The sequence below is a fragment of the Alligator sinensis genome, unplaced genomic scaffold, assembly GCF_000455745.1.
Source record: "Alligator sinensis unplaced genomic scaffold, ASM45574v1 scaffold904_1, whole genome shotgun sequence".
Taxonomy (NCBI): domain Eukaryota; kingdom Metazoa; phylum Chordata; order Crocodylia; family Alligatoridae; genus Alligator; species Alligator sinensis.
The window spans coordinates 633,491-648,735 of record NW_005842587.1 but is presented as its reverse complement, the minus strand read 5'-3'; the positions used below and the strand labels follow the sequence as shown (position 1 = coordinate 648,735).

At 38.5% G+C, this 15,245-nt stretch overlaps 1 protein-coding gene across 1 annotated transcript in view; it reads right to left on the bottom strand.

The window, feature by feature from the left end:
- The window catches only part of QKI (QKI, KH domain containing RNA binding), a 261,229-nt gene that overhangs the window by 63,474 nt on the left and 182,510 nt on the right, over positions 1-15,245 (bottom strand). The window contains exon 5 of the mRNA XM_025214536.1: positions 7,730-7,873. Within this exon, the coding sequence (XP_025070321.1) occupies positions 7,730-7,873 (144 nt within the window). The remainder of the gene's footprint in view (positions 1-7,729; positions 7,874-15,245) is intronic.

Genomic DNA, 15,245 nt, shown 5'->3' with positions numbered 1-15,245 from the left:
CCAGGGGGGGGGGGGGAGAGGGGGAAAGAGAGAGAGAGAGAGAGAGAGAGAGAGAGAGAGAGAGAGAGAGTGTTTCTTCCACCCCCTACCATATCCACACCCCCACCTCCCAACTCTCCCCCAACCCTGCACTTCCCACCCTTCCCCACACAATTACATCCCCCCACAAACTCCACACCCTACCCACACGGCCCCCACACACCCTACCACCTCAACCACACCCCACACATTCCCAATATACAAGAGTAAGACTTTTCTTTGAGCTATTATGCAACCACTCACCTCAATATACACTATGCAAATATGTAAATACAGAAAAAATATTTTTAAAATTAAAATGGGTTATAATAGATGTTTGATTTTTAGTATATTATTTGGGGTTTTTCCGGCTCAAAGATGGCAACTCCCCTCCACCACCCCAAAAAAAAGTACTTCCAGGGGCAGGGGAGGGACTTCTGGTGGCAAAGGTTGGGGGGGTTAGGGGTGGGACTTCCAGTTCCAAGATGGCAACCAAGGGGCTGGGCACCTGTGAAGGAGTAGGGCTACCCTTGTGGCCCTCAACAGCTCACCAAAACTCATTAAGTAGCCTTCCAGCTGAAATAAATTGCCCACCTCTGGTCTAGAACCTCCTTAAAGTGCTCTACTTGTCACACTTTAATTTTTCTGTTAGCTTATTTCCTTGTTTAGTTATACTCACTGATGGGAATAAGCGTGCCAGTAAGAATTCCACTGAGTTGATTAACTATTTTACTATCTTCTCTTTCAGGGATTGCTTCAGATTCTTTGTCAATTGTTATCCATGTATTTCTTCTTTTTTTTCCTGATGCTTTATTGTAAAAAGGCTATTTGGCGATTCTCTTTCTGGAAGAATTTTTGAGAAGCTGTTGCTTGCTTGGGTTTGTTTCCATTTTTCCATAAATTCTACATATCCTCAATAAACCAGTCCTCAAGTCCACTTTTTTGGAAATCACCTATAGGTAATTACATCTATGATAATCTTCTTTGCAGAAACGACAAGGACAAAAATACTGACTTCCTGAGAAGTCCAAGCCTTGATAAACACTTGAAATCTATTTCTCGTATCAATTTGAAATTGCAAATTTTTTTAGCTTTTTGTTGTTCATTTCTTAGATGGGTTTTGTTCGAGTGGCAACAGGGTAAGGGAGGGTGGGAGCTGCTCATTTTTGTTTCCCTGAGGTTCCCCTCTTTCTACTTGGAGGAATTTTGGTCGAAATTTTGCTTACTCCTGACTTCTCTTATGTTATATGCTTGTTTTTTAAGAAATATTCAATATTTCCTTTTACCAGAGATGGTCAATCTGTTTCCTAATAGGTCTGTATAGAGAATTCCAAGTTACCATATAGAAACCATATATTTGTATGAGAGTTGTGTTGTGATCCACCAATGACAAGTCCTGATACAAAAAACAATTCTAAAAGTCTTTTACCATCCTAATTTTACCAATTGCTTTCTATATTTCATTATTTGATCTCTAACTTTGGTATAGAAGCCTCCCATTTACTGTCATACTTGAGAAAACTGAAAGTTAATGTTTCAAATCAACTGCAGGATCTATCTTCAAACTTATCATCATGGTTGTCTGATGTATAATATTATGATGCATACAAAGTTTGAAATCTAGTTTGGAGCAATCAGATCCTGGTTCTCAATATGCAAGTGATTTTTTTCTGCTTTGGAAGTCTTAACTAATGCTACTACATGTGAATGAGCCATTTTTTTTTCTTCTGTTATGGTTTTATTTTAATCCTTTTTGGCAACAAATCAGCAACTGACATTTGCTTCTTCCAAGGAGTTTCAGATTATAGTCCTCCATTTCTTTCATCACTAGTTTTGTCGCACAAATTTTCAATATTGTTTTGAAAAATAATATGCAGTAAATAGTGCTATAAATACTGAGATAAAATTAATTGAAGTTCTCCTTTAAACAATGGAATATCCTAAGGCTAAATTCAGGATACACAACACCAGACTGTAAAATCATAGGATCACAGGAAATTTGGTGTGGAAAGGACCTCACAAGTTCATCTGGTCCAGCCCCCTGCTCAAGGCAGGACCATCTCTGACTAAACCATCTCAGCCAAGTCTCTGTCCAACCTCTTGAAAATTTCCAAGGATGGAGGTTCCACAGCTTCTCTAAGTAGCGTGTTCCAATGCTTGACTACCCTCATACAGAAAGTTCCTCCTAATTGGCAACCTAAGTTTCCCCCTTTGTAGCTTGAGGTTATTGCTTCTAGTCCTGTCCCAAACAGCCATAGATAAAAACCCATTTCCATTCTCTCTCAGATTACTCTTCAGATAGAATTCATAGATTAGTAAGGCTGGAAGGGACCTCAAGAGAGATCGAATCAGGGACTGAACCTGCAACCTTCAAACATTTATCACCCTAAGTCTTCTCTTCTAGACACTAAATAATCCTAGTACTTCCAAGCCTTTCCCTCTGAGTCATGCTTCTCAGGCTCCACATCATTTTTGCTGCTATTGTGCTGAACTCTTTCAAATGTGTCCACATCCTTCATGAAGTGCGGAGCCCAAAATTGCACACAGTAACTCCATGAGAGACTTCACCAATGCTGAACGCAGCAGAAGAACCCCTTTCCTCAATTTGCAAAAGACATCCCTGCTGATACAAGCCAGCACACTTTTGACTTTTTTTTTTTTAAATGAGCGCACGCTGTTGACTCAGCTTCAGCTTACAGTCTACTGAAACTCACAGGTCTCTCTCTGCAGTACTGCAGCCTAACCTCTCATTCCCCAGTCTGTATATGTGCATACAATTATTCCATCCCAAGTGCCAGTCTTTCCACTTGTCTGTGTTAAATCTCATCTGGTTAATTGTGTACCATTTTTATTGACAAGCAAGGTTGTGCTGGATTCTAGCCCTGACCTCCAGAGTGCCTGCAACTCCACCCAACTTCGTGTCATCTGCAACAGGCACATAATTCCATTATCCAAATGATTAATGAAGATGTTGAACAGTACCAAATCCAGAAGAGACCCCTGGGGAACCCCACTTGATCTCTCTTCCCAACTAGACATTGAGCCATTGATAACTACTCATTGATCAAGATGATCCAAATATATCCATGTTACAGTACCTTCATCTAAGTATGTATTTCCTTAGCTTGATATTGAGACTGTTGTGAGAGAGAGTATCAAAAGTCTTGCTAATGTCAAGATGCATTACATCCAGTTTCCCCCCCATTCACAGAGCCTGTCACCTGATCATAAAAGGAAACAGGCTGGTCAGGCATGACTTGCTCTTGGTGAATCCATGCTGGCTGTTCCTGATCACCTTGTTCTCCTCTAGGTATTTCACAAAAGACTCCTTGAGGACCTGGTCCAGAATATTTCCAGGTATCAAGGTCAGGCTCGCTGGTCTGTAATTCTCTGATCCTCCTTTTTCCCTTTCTTAAAGATGAGCACTTTATTTGCTTGTTTCCAATCATATCCAACATCACCTGACCTCACAGGTTCTCAAAGAGGATAACTAATGGCTGTGAAATTAATTTAGTACCCTAGGGTATATCCTATATGGCCGTGCTGACTCAAAAGCATCTAGCTTCTCTACATTAATCACCAGCCTATTCTGCTAGTACTCCAGGCTGCTTTTCTACTTTCCTGTCTTTGCTGCACTCATCTGTTATCTGCCCCTATTTGTGAGGACTGACGTAAAAAAAGGATATTATAAAGTTTAGCTTTCTCTGCACTGTCCATTACTACCCTGCCTTTTGAATACTGTAAGAGATCTATGGTTTCTCTGGTTTTCATCTTACTTTTCACACTTGCAGAGCCCTTTTAATTGTTTTTCAGTCCCTTGCCAGTTGCATCTCAAATTGTACCTTGGCCTTCCTAATTTTCTCCCTGAACGCCCATGCGATATCCTGATATTCTTCCCTAGTACAATGACAAAATTTCAACTTGTTGGCTTCCTTTTTGAGTATTAACTCATTGAAGAGGTTGCTATATAAGCCAGGATGGCGTCCTGTTGCACTTACAATTCTCCCATGAGTCTAGTCTTACTGCTATAGTAACAGCAAAATACCAAATATACATACAAAATTATCCCCCGCCCCCTTTCTTTTTTAAAATAGACGCAAATCTTTCCTATCCATTGCAGTCTACAAACACCGTAACAGCCTATGCTGTAGAAGGCTTAATAGTGACAATCTGGGAAAATTACTGTTTGTTCTTTTTTGTAGTCCTCTCCTGTCCCATTAGATGGAAATAAAGAACATCCACTCAGGTTATAGCTGCTCCTACCCAGAAGCAGAGGCAAAAGTTTTGTAAGAAAATGCTGCCTGGTTTAGGTTAAATCAGCCCTTCAACTCTGGATGTTAAATAAAGCAGCATATGGAGGTGCCAAAAATGTATCACCATTCCACAGAATAAAAGTGGGATACAGGATGGGAGAAGACAGAGAACACAGAACTGCTGATAAGTAATTATCCCTTTGTCATAAATTCATCTTTTCCCATCTTACAGAAAAGACAATTGGGACGACAGGTGGATGTAACTATCAAAGAGGGATATGACATCTGTATGGATAACATGAATAGCTACAGACATCATCCAGCTGGCTGAGTTTATTACATCTGTGCTATTATGATCATGCAGCAGCTTAACACAACAAATGATGCAGCCTCCACTGCACAATAGTCTTGGAGGAATACTTCCTGACATGAAGAGGACACAGGTGATTACCCTTAACAAGGACTACATGTGATTTTAGCTTATAAGAGGCTGAGAAGCAATAACATATAGTGTTAGAACATATTTCTTTCGTACTGACCCACAAAAGAATATTAACTTTTAAGAACTTCAGAGAATGGGGTAAATAAAACTTTAAAGCTCTTAACATCCAAAGAAATCAGACAGGATAAATGAACAGAAGACAAATGAGCTCAATTTAGGAATAAGCTACGCAGAAAGGTACAGTTCAACTTTAACCAGGAAAAAAGTCACACTTCAGATAGGCTGCCTTATCTTTCTTGATTTTCAAAAGCAGTTTTGGGTGAATAATAGGAGGAAAACAGCACCTCAGAACTGAGTGAAGCAGACCTACAACAAAAGTACCAAATTTGGGAAAGGCCTATTGAAAGACATGGAGGTTCAGATTGCTGAGAGAGGGGGACATGACTGCTGAACTAATCTGCTCCTGAATTGTTCTCTCCTTAAAGAGAAATATTACAATTGCATCCTAAATAAGGTGGTGGAGACCTGGGGCTGAGTAGACAAAAGGCAACACAACTCTGGTAAGGTCCCAGAAAACTGAAAAGGTACCAAAAATAGCAATGGAGGAGGGGTGTGGATGGAGGACCCAGGCAGTTGGGCAAGTTTGATACCCTGGGTCTAGGTGAAACTATATAAAGGTGGGTGTGAAACAGGTTGGATAATGGTACTCAAAAGGAAAAGTACCAAGCAATAGCTAAATATAAAGCTAGGAGGAAGTATATGTTAGGGTCTTGCCCATGTTCTCATACTGCTCAATACCTTCATTAATGACTAGGAGAATGGAACTGAGTGTACATTTATTAATCCGTGGCTGACACCAAAATTGCTGGGGAAGTAGACACATTAGAGGACAGGATTAGGATTGAAAATGGCCTCATTTCAAAATTTCTCTCACTTTTAAACAACTATATTTTTCACTTGTCAGATGAACCAGATGCATTAATAAAGCAGTAATAAACCTAGATAAATTATAGTAACAAAGGCTGCTTGCAGATGTTAAAAGCAGCGCTTTAAACTTAACACGTTCCTGAGCCAAAACCAGAACATGCCCAAGAGACAGCGTCTTAGTCGGGCCAACTCTGCGGTGTCTATATGGATCGGGCACTTAGAAGGACTAAAAAAGCCCCATTAATCTAATAGATGATTGTATCAGCTTTAGCTAAAAGCACCAAAAAGCTCCGCTGATGCACCTGATCTATACAGATGCTGCAGAGCTGGGTCAAAGTAGTTCTTCTGGTAAAGCCCTTTTTTTTTTTAAACATCTGCAAGCAGCCATAGTGCATCGATATACACTACCAACAGATACCTAAACATCACAACAGATTCCAGAACTGTTAAAAGCAGCCAATTTTTCAGGATCTTTCAGTTTAACAGATTAGATACTGTCAGCCGTTTATGTCCAGAAATTCAACTCTAATCACTGTTGAACAGTGCCTCAATGCCAATGGAACAGACCTTAATGCCAATGGACCAGAATGACTTGAGACACCCCTGCCCATGGCAATAACGCTGGAGCTTCAGAGAAAGGGCAGCAGAAGAAATAACTGGAAACTGGATTTTTATTCTGCTAAAAAACTCTGACCACGTGCTGAAGCTCTGGGGCTGTCAGCATGCAGATTGAGAAATGCAATAAAAATTAGCTCTCTTTCATGTTTGGGAGGCTAAGCGACAGAACACTAATGAAAAAAACCCTCTAAATATGTTTGTAGAACTTGATGGCTTGGGCTCACATTTATTGAGGAAATCTGCTCAACAGAAAGTGCACTCTCTTAAGCTTTCATGTGTTAAATATTAAACTACATAACAAAAGCTTGATTATATATTTAATTAATTAGCATAAACTAAAACTTTTAGTTCAGAATACTGGACCATTCTGGAACAAATTACAGTATTTAATCCACCAAAAATGTTTTATATACAAATGACTTGGAGGTACAGGACCCATAGAGAAGTCTGTAGTCTATTACCATTTAAAATAGCCAAATAATCATCTCTCAAATGTGATATTTGGCTTGCATTTACAAATACTAGTTATAAACCACTGAAAAAAGGGTTTAGTGGCAATGGTTTGATTTAAAACTGGAGATGTTAACCTCTTTTAACAGCTTATGGTACACAAAGGAAGCTCTTTCACTGCCTGTTATGGATGGCTAAAAATAAGGAACAAATGAATCTTATTCCTTTATAGCCTACTTGAGATCTAACATTACAACTCGCATGCTTTACAGATCAATTCATTCTTCGTTTGGGAGCAAAATACTTATTTGGTACTCCAAATATCCTTTTAATAAAACCATGGCGTTCTGTTGCTAACGCATACAAATTTCAGCACTAAAGGCTTGAATGATAAGGGACATTTACAATAGTTACATATACAAGCAATATTAAATCAAATTTAGTTTCCCTCAACAAGTGTAAAAGTGATAAAGAATCTGTAAAAAGACCTGTTGCATTTTGCAGCTCTGACAAATCTGTCTGAACAAACTTTAGTTTCTATGAAATATTCTCATTCGGGCAGCATGTAAAATCCCAATATGAATTGGAGCTCCAAGTCCACACCATAATAAAGTTGGCCCGCTATCGGCTCACTTAATGACTATAATGATTTTCTGGCATAACCAAAACCACTGGCCAGCAACAATGACTTAAAAACAAAACAGCACAACTCCTAGTTTTTAAAAAGGCTGTAGAAAAATTCTGCCTACATTTTGTTACCAAGTATTTTTTTCTCTATAGCCTAAAAAGATCATTTCTCTGAACAATAAGGAATTACTCCAATGGAAATGTTATAAACTAATTTTGCTTATTACTTTATAAACACACAATACACTTATAAACTAGCACAAGATTGGGCTATAGGGCCAGAATCTGCTAGACTACAGCTTTTTTTTCTTCCTACTGGAATGGTACTTGAGATCTGCATTTCAGAAGTCACTCCTTAACATTTAAGACAAAATGTATGGATAGGATTACTTACTGCAGGTACCAGTAACTTTTTTACTTCTTCAACAGCCCTCTTCAGCTTGATTTCTGCTCTGTTTTGAGCATCCTCCACAGTGATTAGTACATGTAAATCTTCATTCAGGTGTTCCCAGTTGGGTTTGCCTCTATTTTGTTCCTCCTTAAAAAAAAAAAAAAGTAAAAGTCAAACAAACATGGAGTATGAAGTATCGTTACGTTGGCTCCAGAAGTTAGAAATAACAAGAACAAATCAATTTAATGAATTATAAAAATCACATTTTCAGTCGAAAAATAGGAAAGTGGGGGCTTGATACTTAATATTACAGAGACAAAGATTGAACAGCTTGGGTTTATTACAAATTATACGAGCATACTGAATTTTCAGAAAATCTTTTACAGGCTCATCTTATTTGGGGGAAAATGAACTACTTCAGATGCCTTCTGGCAAGCAAGTATAGCTTAGAATTTTTAATTGCAAGATATTATATACCAAACGCACATGAAAAATCTCAAGCAAAAACTTAAGAAACTCTAAAATGTATTCATTTGCAAAGCAAAACATAAAAAATATTGGGTTGCACATGTAAAAGAAAATCAATTTCCTACTGAACTAATTCCTCTTCAGAAATTATTTTTCTTTTAGGATAACCATAAAAAGAACAAAACTTATTTAAGAACTAACAGTCACATTGTATGGAGGAAGAAAAGAATTTATGGAAAGGAATGACACTTCAGAAACTGTTCATAACACTGCTCCCTAGATCATTTTAGAATTAAAAAAAGTGAATAAGCAGATAAATAACCTGGCATTTTCAAGTGAACAGTAATGTAGACACTCACATTAATTACTCAAGAATTTGTTCTGTTGCTTTCCTCCAGAGTGCTAAGAAACCGCATTTAAAATACCTCAAGAGAAGTTAGTCCAGCATCCATAGTCATTCTACAGAACTTCTCATAAGCAAAGGAATGCCAATTGCCTTATTTACATAGTACCATATCTGTGCTAAGTTTTAATGTTACCTTGAGGTAGAGTCAAAAATATTTCAGAAGTAACTGAGCCAAGTTAGTTAAACAGAAAACTCTACAAAACTTGACATGTTATTTGATCTTACATACTTATAAATACCAATTTCTGTTCCAAAATGTACAGCTATAAAACACTGGTTTATCTCCAGGCCAATTCAGTTGTCTAGGATGACACTAATTAACCTTACCTGTCTTGAATGGAGAACAAAGTTTGCTAGCATTTTCCTGTCACTGCAGCTTTCTAAATAGGAAATATTAAACTGTCATGATAATGTGGTAATATTAAAATACAGCTAGAACTGTGCTGTAATTAAGTGTTACTGAAAAGATTTATTGATTACCGACTTAAATACTTTATCCTACCCCACAAGGCCAGAGGCATTTTTAAACAACTCCTGAAATAAAGAAAACATGCTGGACCTAACATAGGGTCTCTCAAAACTCCTTGGGGGACAAGCCTAGTACTACTAAATACTAATTCATGTTTTAAAGAAATGCAAAGCAAACCATGTCAGTTCAGAACAGACTTTTTATTCCAAATTATTTAAAAATTCTTCTACTAACTCTTAGCTTTTCTTTTGGTTTGTGAAATGTCAATCAATGCAAACAAATGCATCTGGCCATCCAGACTTAAAAGTACCTGAATCTACACCAACCTGAACAGAAAGAATATACTATTTTACACTTAATTTATATGTTGTAACTGTAAAATGTTCTATTGAATGAACAATGAATAGCAATGGAACTATTAAAAAAAACCCGAAGCCTATGAGAATGTGTCTCGGGACTTATTACATTGGAGGAACGGAAGCCAAACATACTAAAATAAAAAATACTGCTAAATACAAAATGTGGAGTAATGATGTCCCCTGACATACTGCTATAAAGCTACTGTGAGTTTTAAGAAATGTGGTATTTAAACGTCTTCTCTTAATATTATTATTTTAAGGAAATAGCACTGATTCTAAATAGCACTGACTGAAAGTTACTTATGTGACCTTCAGAAGCCTAGGTAAGAGAAAAGTAACCTTTCATTTATAAAGTCTGACATGAGAAGCTTAACTAATGATCTACAGAAGCTGCAGGGTATCTGCCCACTCACTAGCATGATCAAAGCTTCTGTATCTCTGTGTCCATCTTAGGGTAACCGGCATTTAAATCTGTGGTTCTCAACCGAGGCACCGCAGATGGCTCAGACGTGCCAAAGCAGCAGTGGCCAGGTAAAACTACCCCACATGCTCTCCCTGTAGTCGTCTTAAGGCAGCCAAGCAAAGCTGCTTTGTACTGTGCAAAACTTCCTGGTCCAGTACCCCTTATATTCCTCCCAGAAACAGATGTGGGAGTCCGCTTCTGTTTCTTAGAGGACTGTGGTGCCAGACGAGGCCGGGTTACACAGCACGAGGCAGCTCCTGCCTGCCTTCAGCTGATTACAGACTCTTCATGCAGGAGCTGTTGCATGCAGGGCCAGCTGGCTGTGCAACAGGCATGTAGGGCAGTTTCATCTGGACGCAGCATAACCAGGCTAAGAAGCATTGAGGTAAACTGAGGCAGCACCAATAGTGGCTCTCAGCTGAGGGGGCTGCCACATTCAAGTAAGTGGAGGTCAGGTATCATGACCCTGAAAAGGTTGAGAAACACTGATTTAAACAATTCAAATCGTTCTTTAATTATTAGAACTGGAAGAGTACTCTTTCTTTTCCCCACCATCTTCCCCCCCCTGCCACCACCCCGGCAGTGGGAAGAATTTACTGTTCTTCCTTTTGTGCTAAATTGTGAGAAACTGACAGGAAAAGGAACGTGCCACAGCAACTGGAAGCATGACTGATGAAGAGTGGCACCCTGAGAACACTGTCAAGAAGACTGAGTTCAAGAGGGACAATGACAAGGAAAGCTATTCCTGGGTAGCACAACAGTGATAAAGCAACCAATGCCTCTTTAAAGGTGCATGTCTGCTTGCAGTTTCAGCTACCTCCATTTAAGACCAATGCAACTGTAAACAGAATAAACAAATTCAACGTTGTGCCAACAATTTCTCTAACAATGGAAACAGATTTAGTGAAATGCCTTGAAACAAGCTATACTTAGCCAAGGGGCAATAATATATTCTCTTTACTGAAGTTATAACCTGTCAGCAGAGGAAAGTAAAACATGCACTGCTGTGATGGATTTAAACCTCATCTATAACTTTAAAATAAACACAGCTAGAGGACAAACTTATTTCTTCAGCATACCCTGGTGAAATGGTCTAATTGGTTATTTGTAAATGACTTCAAATTTTGTTAGAAATACAAAAGTAGTGGCTTTTCATACGTATAATTGATCTGATTAGGCTGCGTCACTAGGATGTATGAAAAGCTATATGCAATCCAACAGTCCAAGTGATAAATCACTGTAAATAACTATGCATTATTTACTGAAGTGGAAAACACATTGCATACACTGGCCATAACTATATTCTAATACTGTTCAGCCCCTGTAGTGTTACAGTCACACAAAACTATGTAAAATAATAAGAAGTGTATAATTAAGGCTCCAAGCAGAGTTCGTATTCTGTTTTTTTCTGTCAGTCTCAAGAAAAGTGCACTAACAGTCTGCTAGCAAACACAAGCGGGGCCTACCACAATTAACGTACAGTTCTTTAACCTTAAATAGGAACTTTAAGCACAAAGTTTTGGAGATGGTAGAAGACTATGTAGTACTTTTTTTTTTTTTTTTTAAATAAATGCAATATGCAATGGAAAGACTAAAGGAAATAGAAAGGAGAGGGTTCCAACACCTTTTCGTTACAATTTTCACCCACATCCACACACACCCTTTATCCCCAAAAACCCACCTTCCTTTTGGCTTCAGTTGTACCATAGCAAGCAATTTCAATTCCTTTATTACTGAAAAACTTTTTTAGCAGTCTATGCCGTATGGTTATTTAGAAGCCCATACAATTTGTTTCAACAGAAAAAAGATCAGCTAAAAATGGTCACCAGGCAGCTGAAAATGAGCTGAAAATGGTCACCTCCCTTCGGCTCAAAAGGGCTTGAAGTTCTAAACAACTGCTGTCCCCTATACTTCCTTGAATCATGTCAAATACTGAATTAAGCATTGTGGGAAACTGCTGCTGCCACCTGAGTACTTAAAAATATGCAAATTCTTTTCATGAAGCAAATCATGAAAAAAAAACAAACCCTCTCTTCTCCCACTCAGGCCCTTTATTGAAGAGGAGGTAGAAAGTTCATACATTAAATATCAAATCAGAAATTTTACCAGGAAGCTGGCCTATTAAAAGCTACTAACCAAGTGGGGTATTTTATTTAAGAATTTAGGAGAAAATGGAGAAAAGCAAGAATAAAACAGGAAAATGGCTAGGAGTGGCTTTCAGAGAAGATGGGATAAGAGAATTACAACTACCTTTACTGAATTTCAGATAACATATACCCAATTTCTTCTGTAGCAATGTTGAACAACTTAGAAGGGTGACAGGGCGAATACTATTTGGATATGCTATAATACCTCTCATTATAAAAATAAGACCAAGAGATTTGAAAATTACTACTGGGCCAAAAACTATTTGCTAATAGTGTAGTCAAATGGTTTGGAGGTACAACTGCTGAAGGAGTCTAAAAAGATCAAAAACCATAAAGAAGAAAAGAAAGTTCAGAAAAATATATTCAACTACACATATCCTAAATTTTAGAAATTACACACGTACACTTTAAACCAGGGATGTCAAAGATTGGGTCTGAAAAGACACATCATCCAACCTCAGGTGCTGCTGGCTCTACACAAGGCCAGACCAGGATGCCCCAGCATTCTGAAACCAGAGCCCGCAGTGTCTGCCCCACCAGTCCAGGACTGTGGTGCACACAGCCCATCCTGACCAGTCTAGTATGCAAGCCATGTGCAGTGTCCACTCCAGCTGTGTGTCCCCTGCATTCCAGATCCAGAACCTCTTCCAGCTGGTCCAGGACTGATGCTCTATGCAGCACAGGCTCCAGCGGAGGTGCTACATGCATTTTGTGTCCTGATCCAGCCAGAACGGGTGCCACCTGCAGTGCATGATAGGGAAGGGGGAAGGGGTGGGGAATCTGGGGCCAATCTGGTCCCTTGGGCCAGCCCGGTGCCCGATGAGTTTGACACCTCACTGCTCACCAGAGCCTGTTTATAAAGCAAGATGAGAAATGGCTGGCAGTGGAAGATGCAAAAAATAATGCAGAATAAAATAATCTATACCATAACCTTGGTGAACAGCAATATTAGAAATGCTTAATTAATGTTAGTTTGTTTGTAAACTAACTAAATTAAACCACATTAAAACCTATAACTAGCAGATGAAATTTTACTTCATGTTTCTGGTTTGGCAGAAGCTTAAAGAACAGGGCTAAATTTAGGATACTGACAGATTTTACTTTTATTCAATCCTCTGTGCACACCTCCATTACTGTGGAGGCACCCTGAGGATATTAGATATGATGAAATTTCTCCACACACCTTTCCACTGAGGTCACCATATCAGGTAGTAAAAATTCATTCTTTCTGCAATTCCTTTTTTAAATTCAATTGCTAAAACAAAACTGGGGGGAGGGGGAAGCTGTGCAAAGTTAAAAATAGATACAAAAAGCAAAGGCAATACATGACTCAGCATGCCTAGAATAACTAACCTTTGATGTTAGAAAAACAATGTCTTATCAAGACCCTGTGTAAAATCATCACACTTCATTTATTTTCTTAAAACAGAGATTCACATATTTTGGTAGTTTTCATCTTTTCTACTACTATTGGCTCATGAAAAACCTACTGGTAAAATAAAGCTAGCTCCCGTTTCCAGCTGCTAGCTGGCATTAAAAGAACAGTGGAAAATACATACTTTCCTACTACCACTTTAAACAAGCAACTGATACAGATAGAGCATTATACAACTGAGAGGACAACAGACATAACCTGCGTGATCAGAATGTAAAAATAAACTGTCCACAAAACCATCTTTTTGGACCACAATAACAAAATGAGAATTCTTGTCCTACACATTTTTATCTTGCTGCATTGCTAGCCATAAAAAATGCCTATAAAAGTGGCAAAATATTTTTAGGCCTCCAAGTATGTCATACTTCTCATTATCCCAACTTCACTCCTCAGTTAAATATACTACATGGAGTAGTCCATCTGTAAGGTCAAATATGAAAACAGATTTTCTATGCATTTTAGATACTGTTCTGCTTTAGATGACTAAATAGGCACGAACACAAAATATTTCTTCTTTTTAACATGTAGGTTGCTTACAGACATGGAAAAAAACCCAGCACTTTACTTGAAGCACAGAGCATGCTCAGAAGAGGCACTGCATTAGTTGGACCCAGCTTGCCCAACATCTGCATAGACCAGGCACTTCAGCAGGGCTTTTTGGCACTTATCTAAAACTGATCTAATTGGCTTTTAGATAAAAGTGCCAAAAAACCCTGCTGAAGCGCCCAATCTATAAAGATGCTGTGAAGCCAGGTCAAACAAACGCACTGCCTCATCCGGTAAAGTGCTGTTTTGTTTTTTTCCACGTCTGTCTGTGCCCTTAGTGGCAGAACTAAATACAACAGCTATCTAAAAACTAACTCTTAAAAAAAACCTGAATGCTAATGCAAATACAGTACTTCACTGCAACTTTTAGTTAAAATGACTTATCCTGAGTAATTAAAACCTTAGATAATTAGATATAATAATACTGTACTTACAAAACACTATCACTGCTATTGGAAAAACTAATGGTCAGCATTTTGACAAATTTACTGCATCAGTAGCCATTTTGGACAGCAGCTCCAGTGGATATCCTCACTGAAAGATGGAGGGCAGGGACAAAAAGAAACCAAAAAACCAAACCCAGATCATTGGTAGTAATAACTATAAATAATTTTTCAAAAGTTATTCAGTTCTAGCAGTGCTCTTAAAAATGTTGCACAAATTCATAAACAATGCCAGGTCTGTGTTGAACACACCAACTTAAGGTATGGACAGGCATACATTTTAACTGATTAAGAAAAACAGGGAGCTGCTGTTGCTCTCCAGGGTAACCATAAGCTGTCACACTAATTCAGGGGATCCCAAACTGTGGTATATGCATCCCTAGGGGCAGGCAAGACATCTCGGGGGCAGAGTGGGGAGCAGTACACAGAATAAATTGTATAATGGACGATATAATTTTCATTATAAAAATAATTGGCATTTAAGAGATTAAAGTACAAAATGTACACTGGTAGGAGAATGCGGGCAGCTGGTAAACCTGGAAGAGGGTTTGCAATAAGAACGTTTGGGAACCTCTGCACTAGTTGTTACATCTGCATGATCTAGTAGCAATACAAGTTAACTAAACTACCCTCATTTTGAAGCTGAATGAAACAGGGTTAAAACTGATGTGGTTTCATTGCATTTGAATCGCCACATAATGATGTAGACAATGCAGTTGGTCCAAATAGTACGTATCTGTATCGTTTGATAGTAACACAATTGTAATGTCTATCTATACCCTT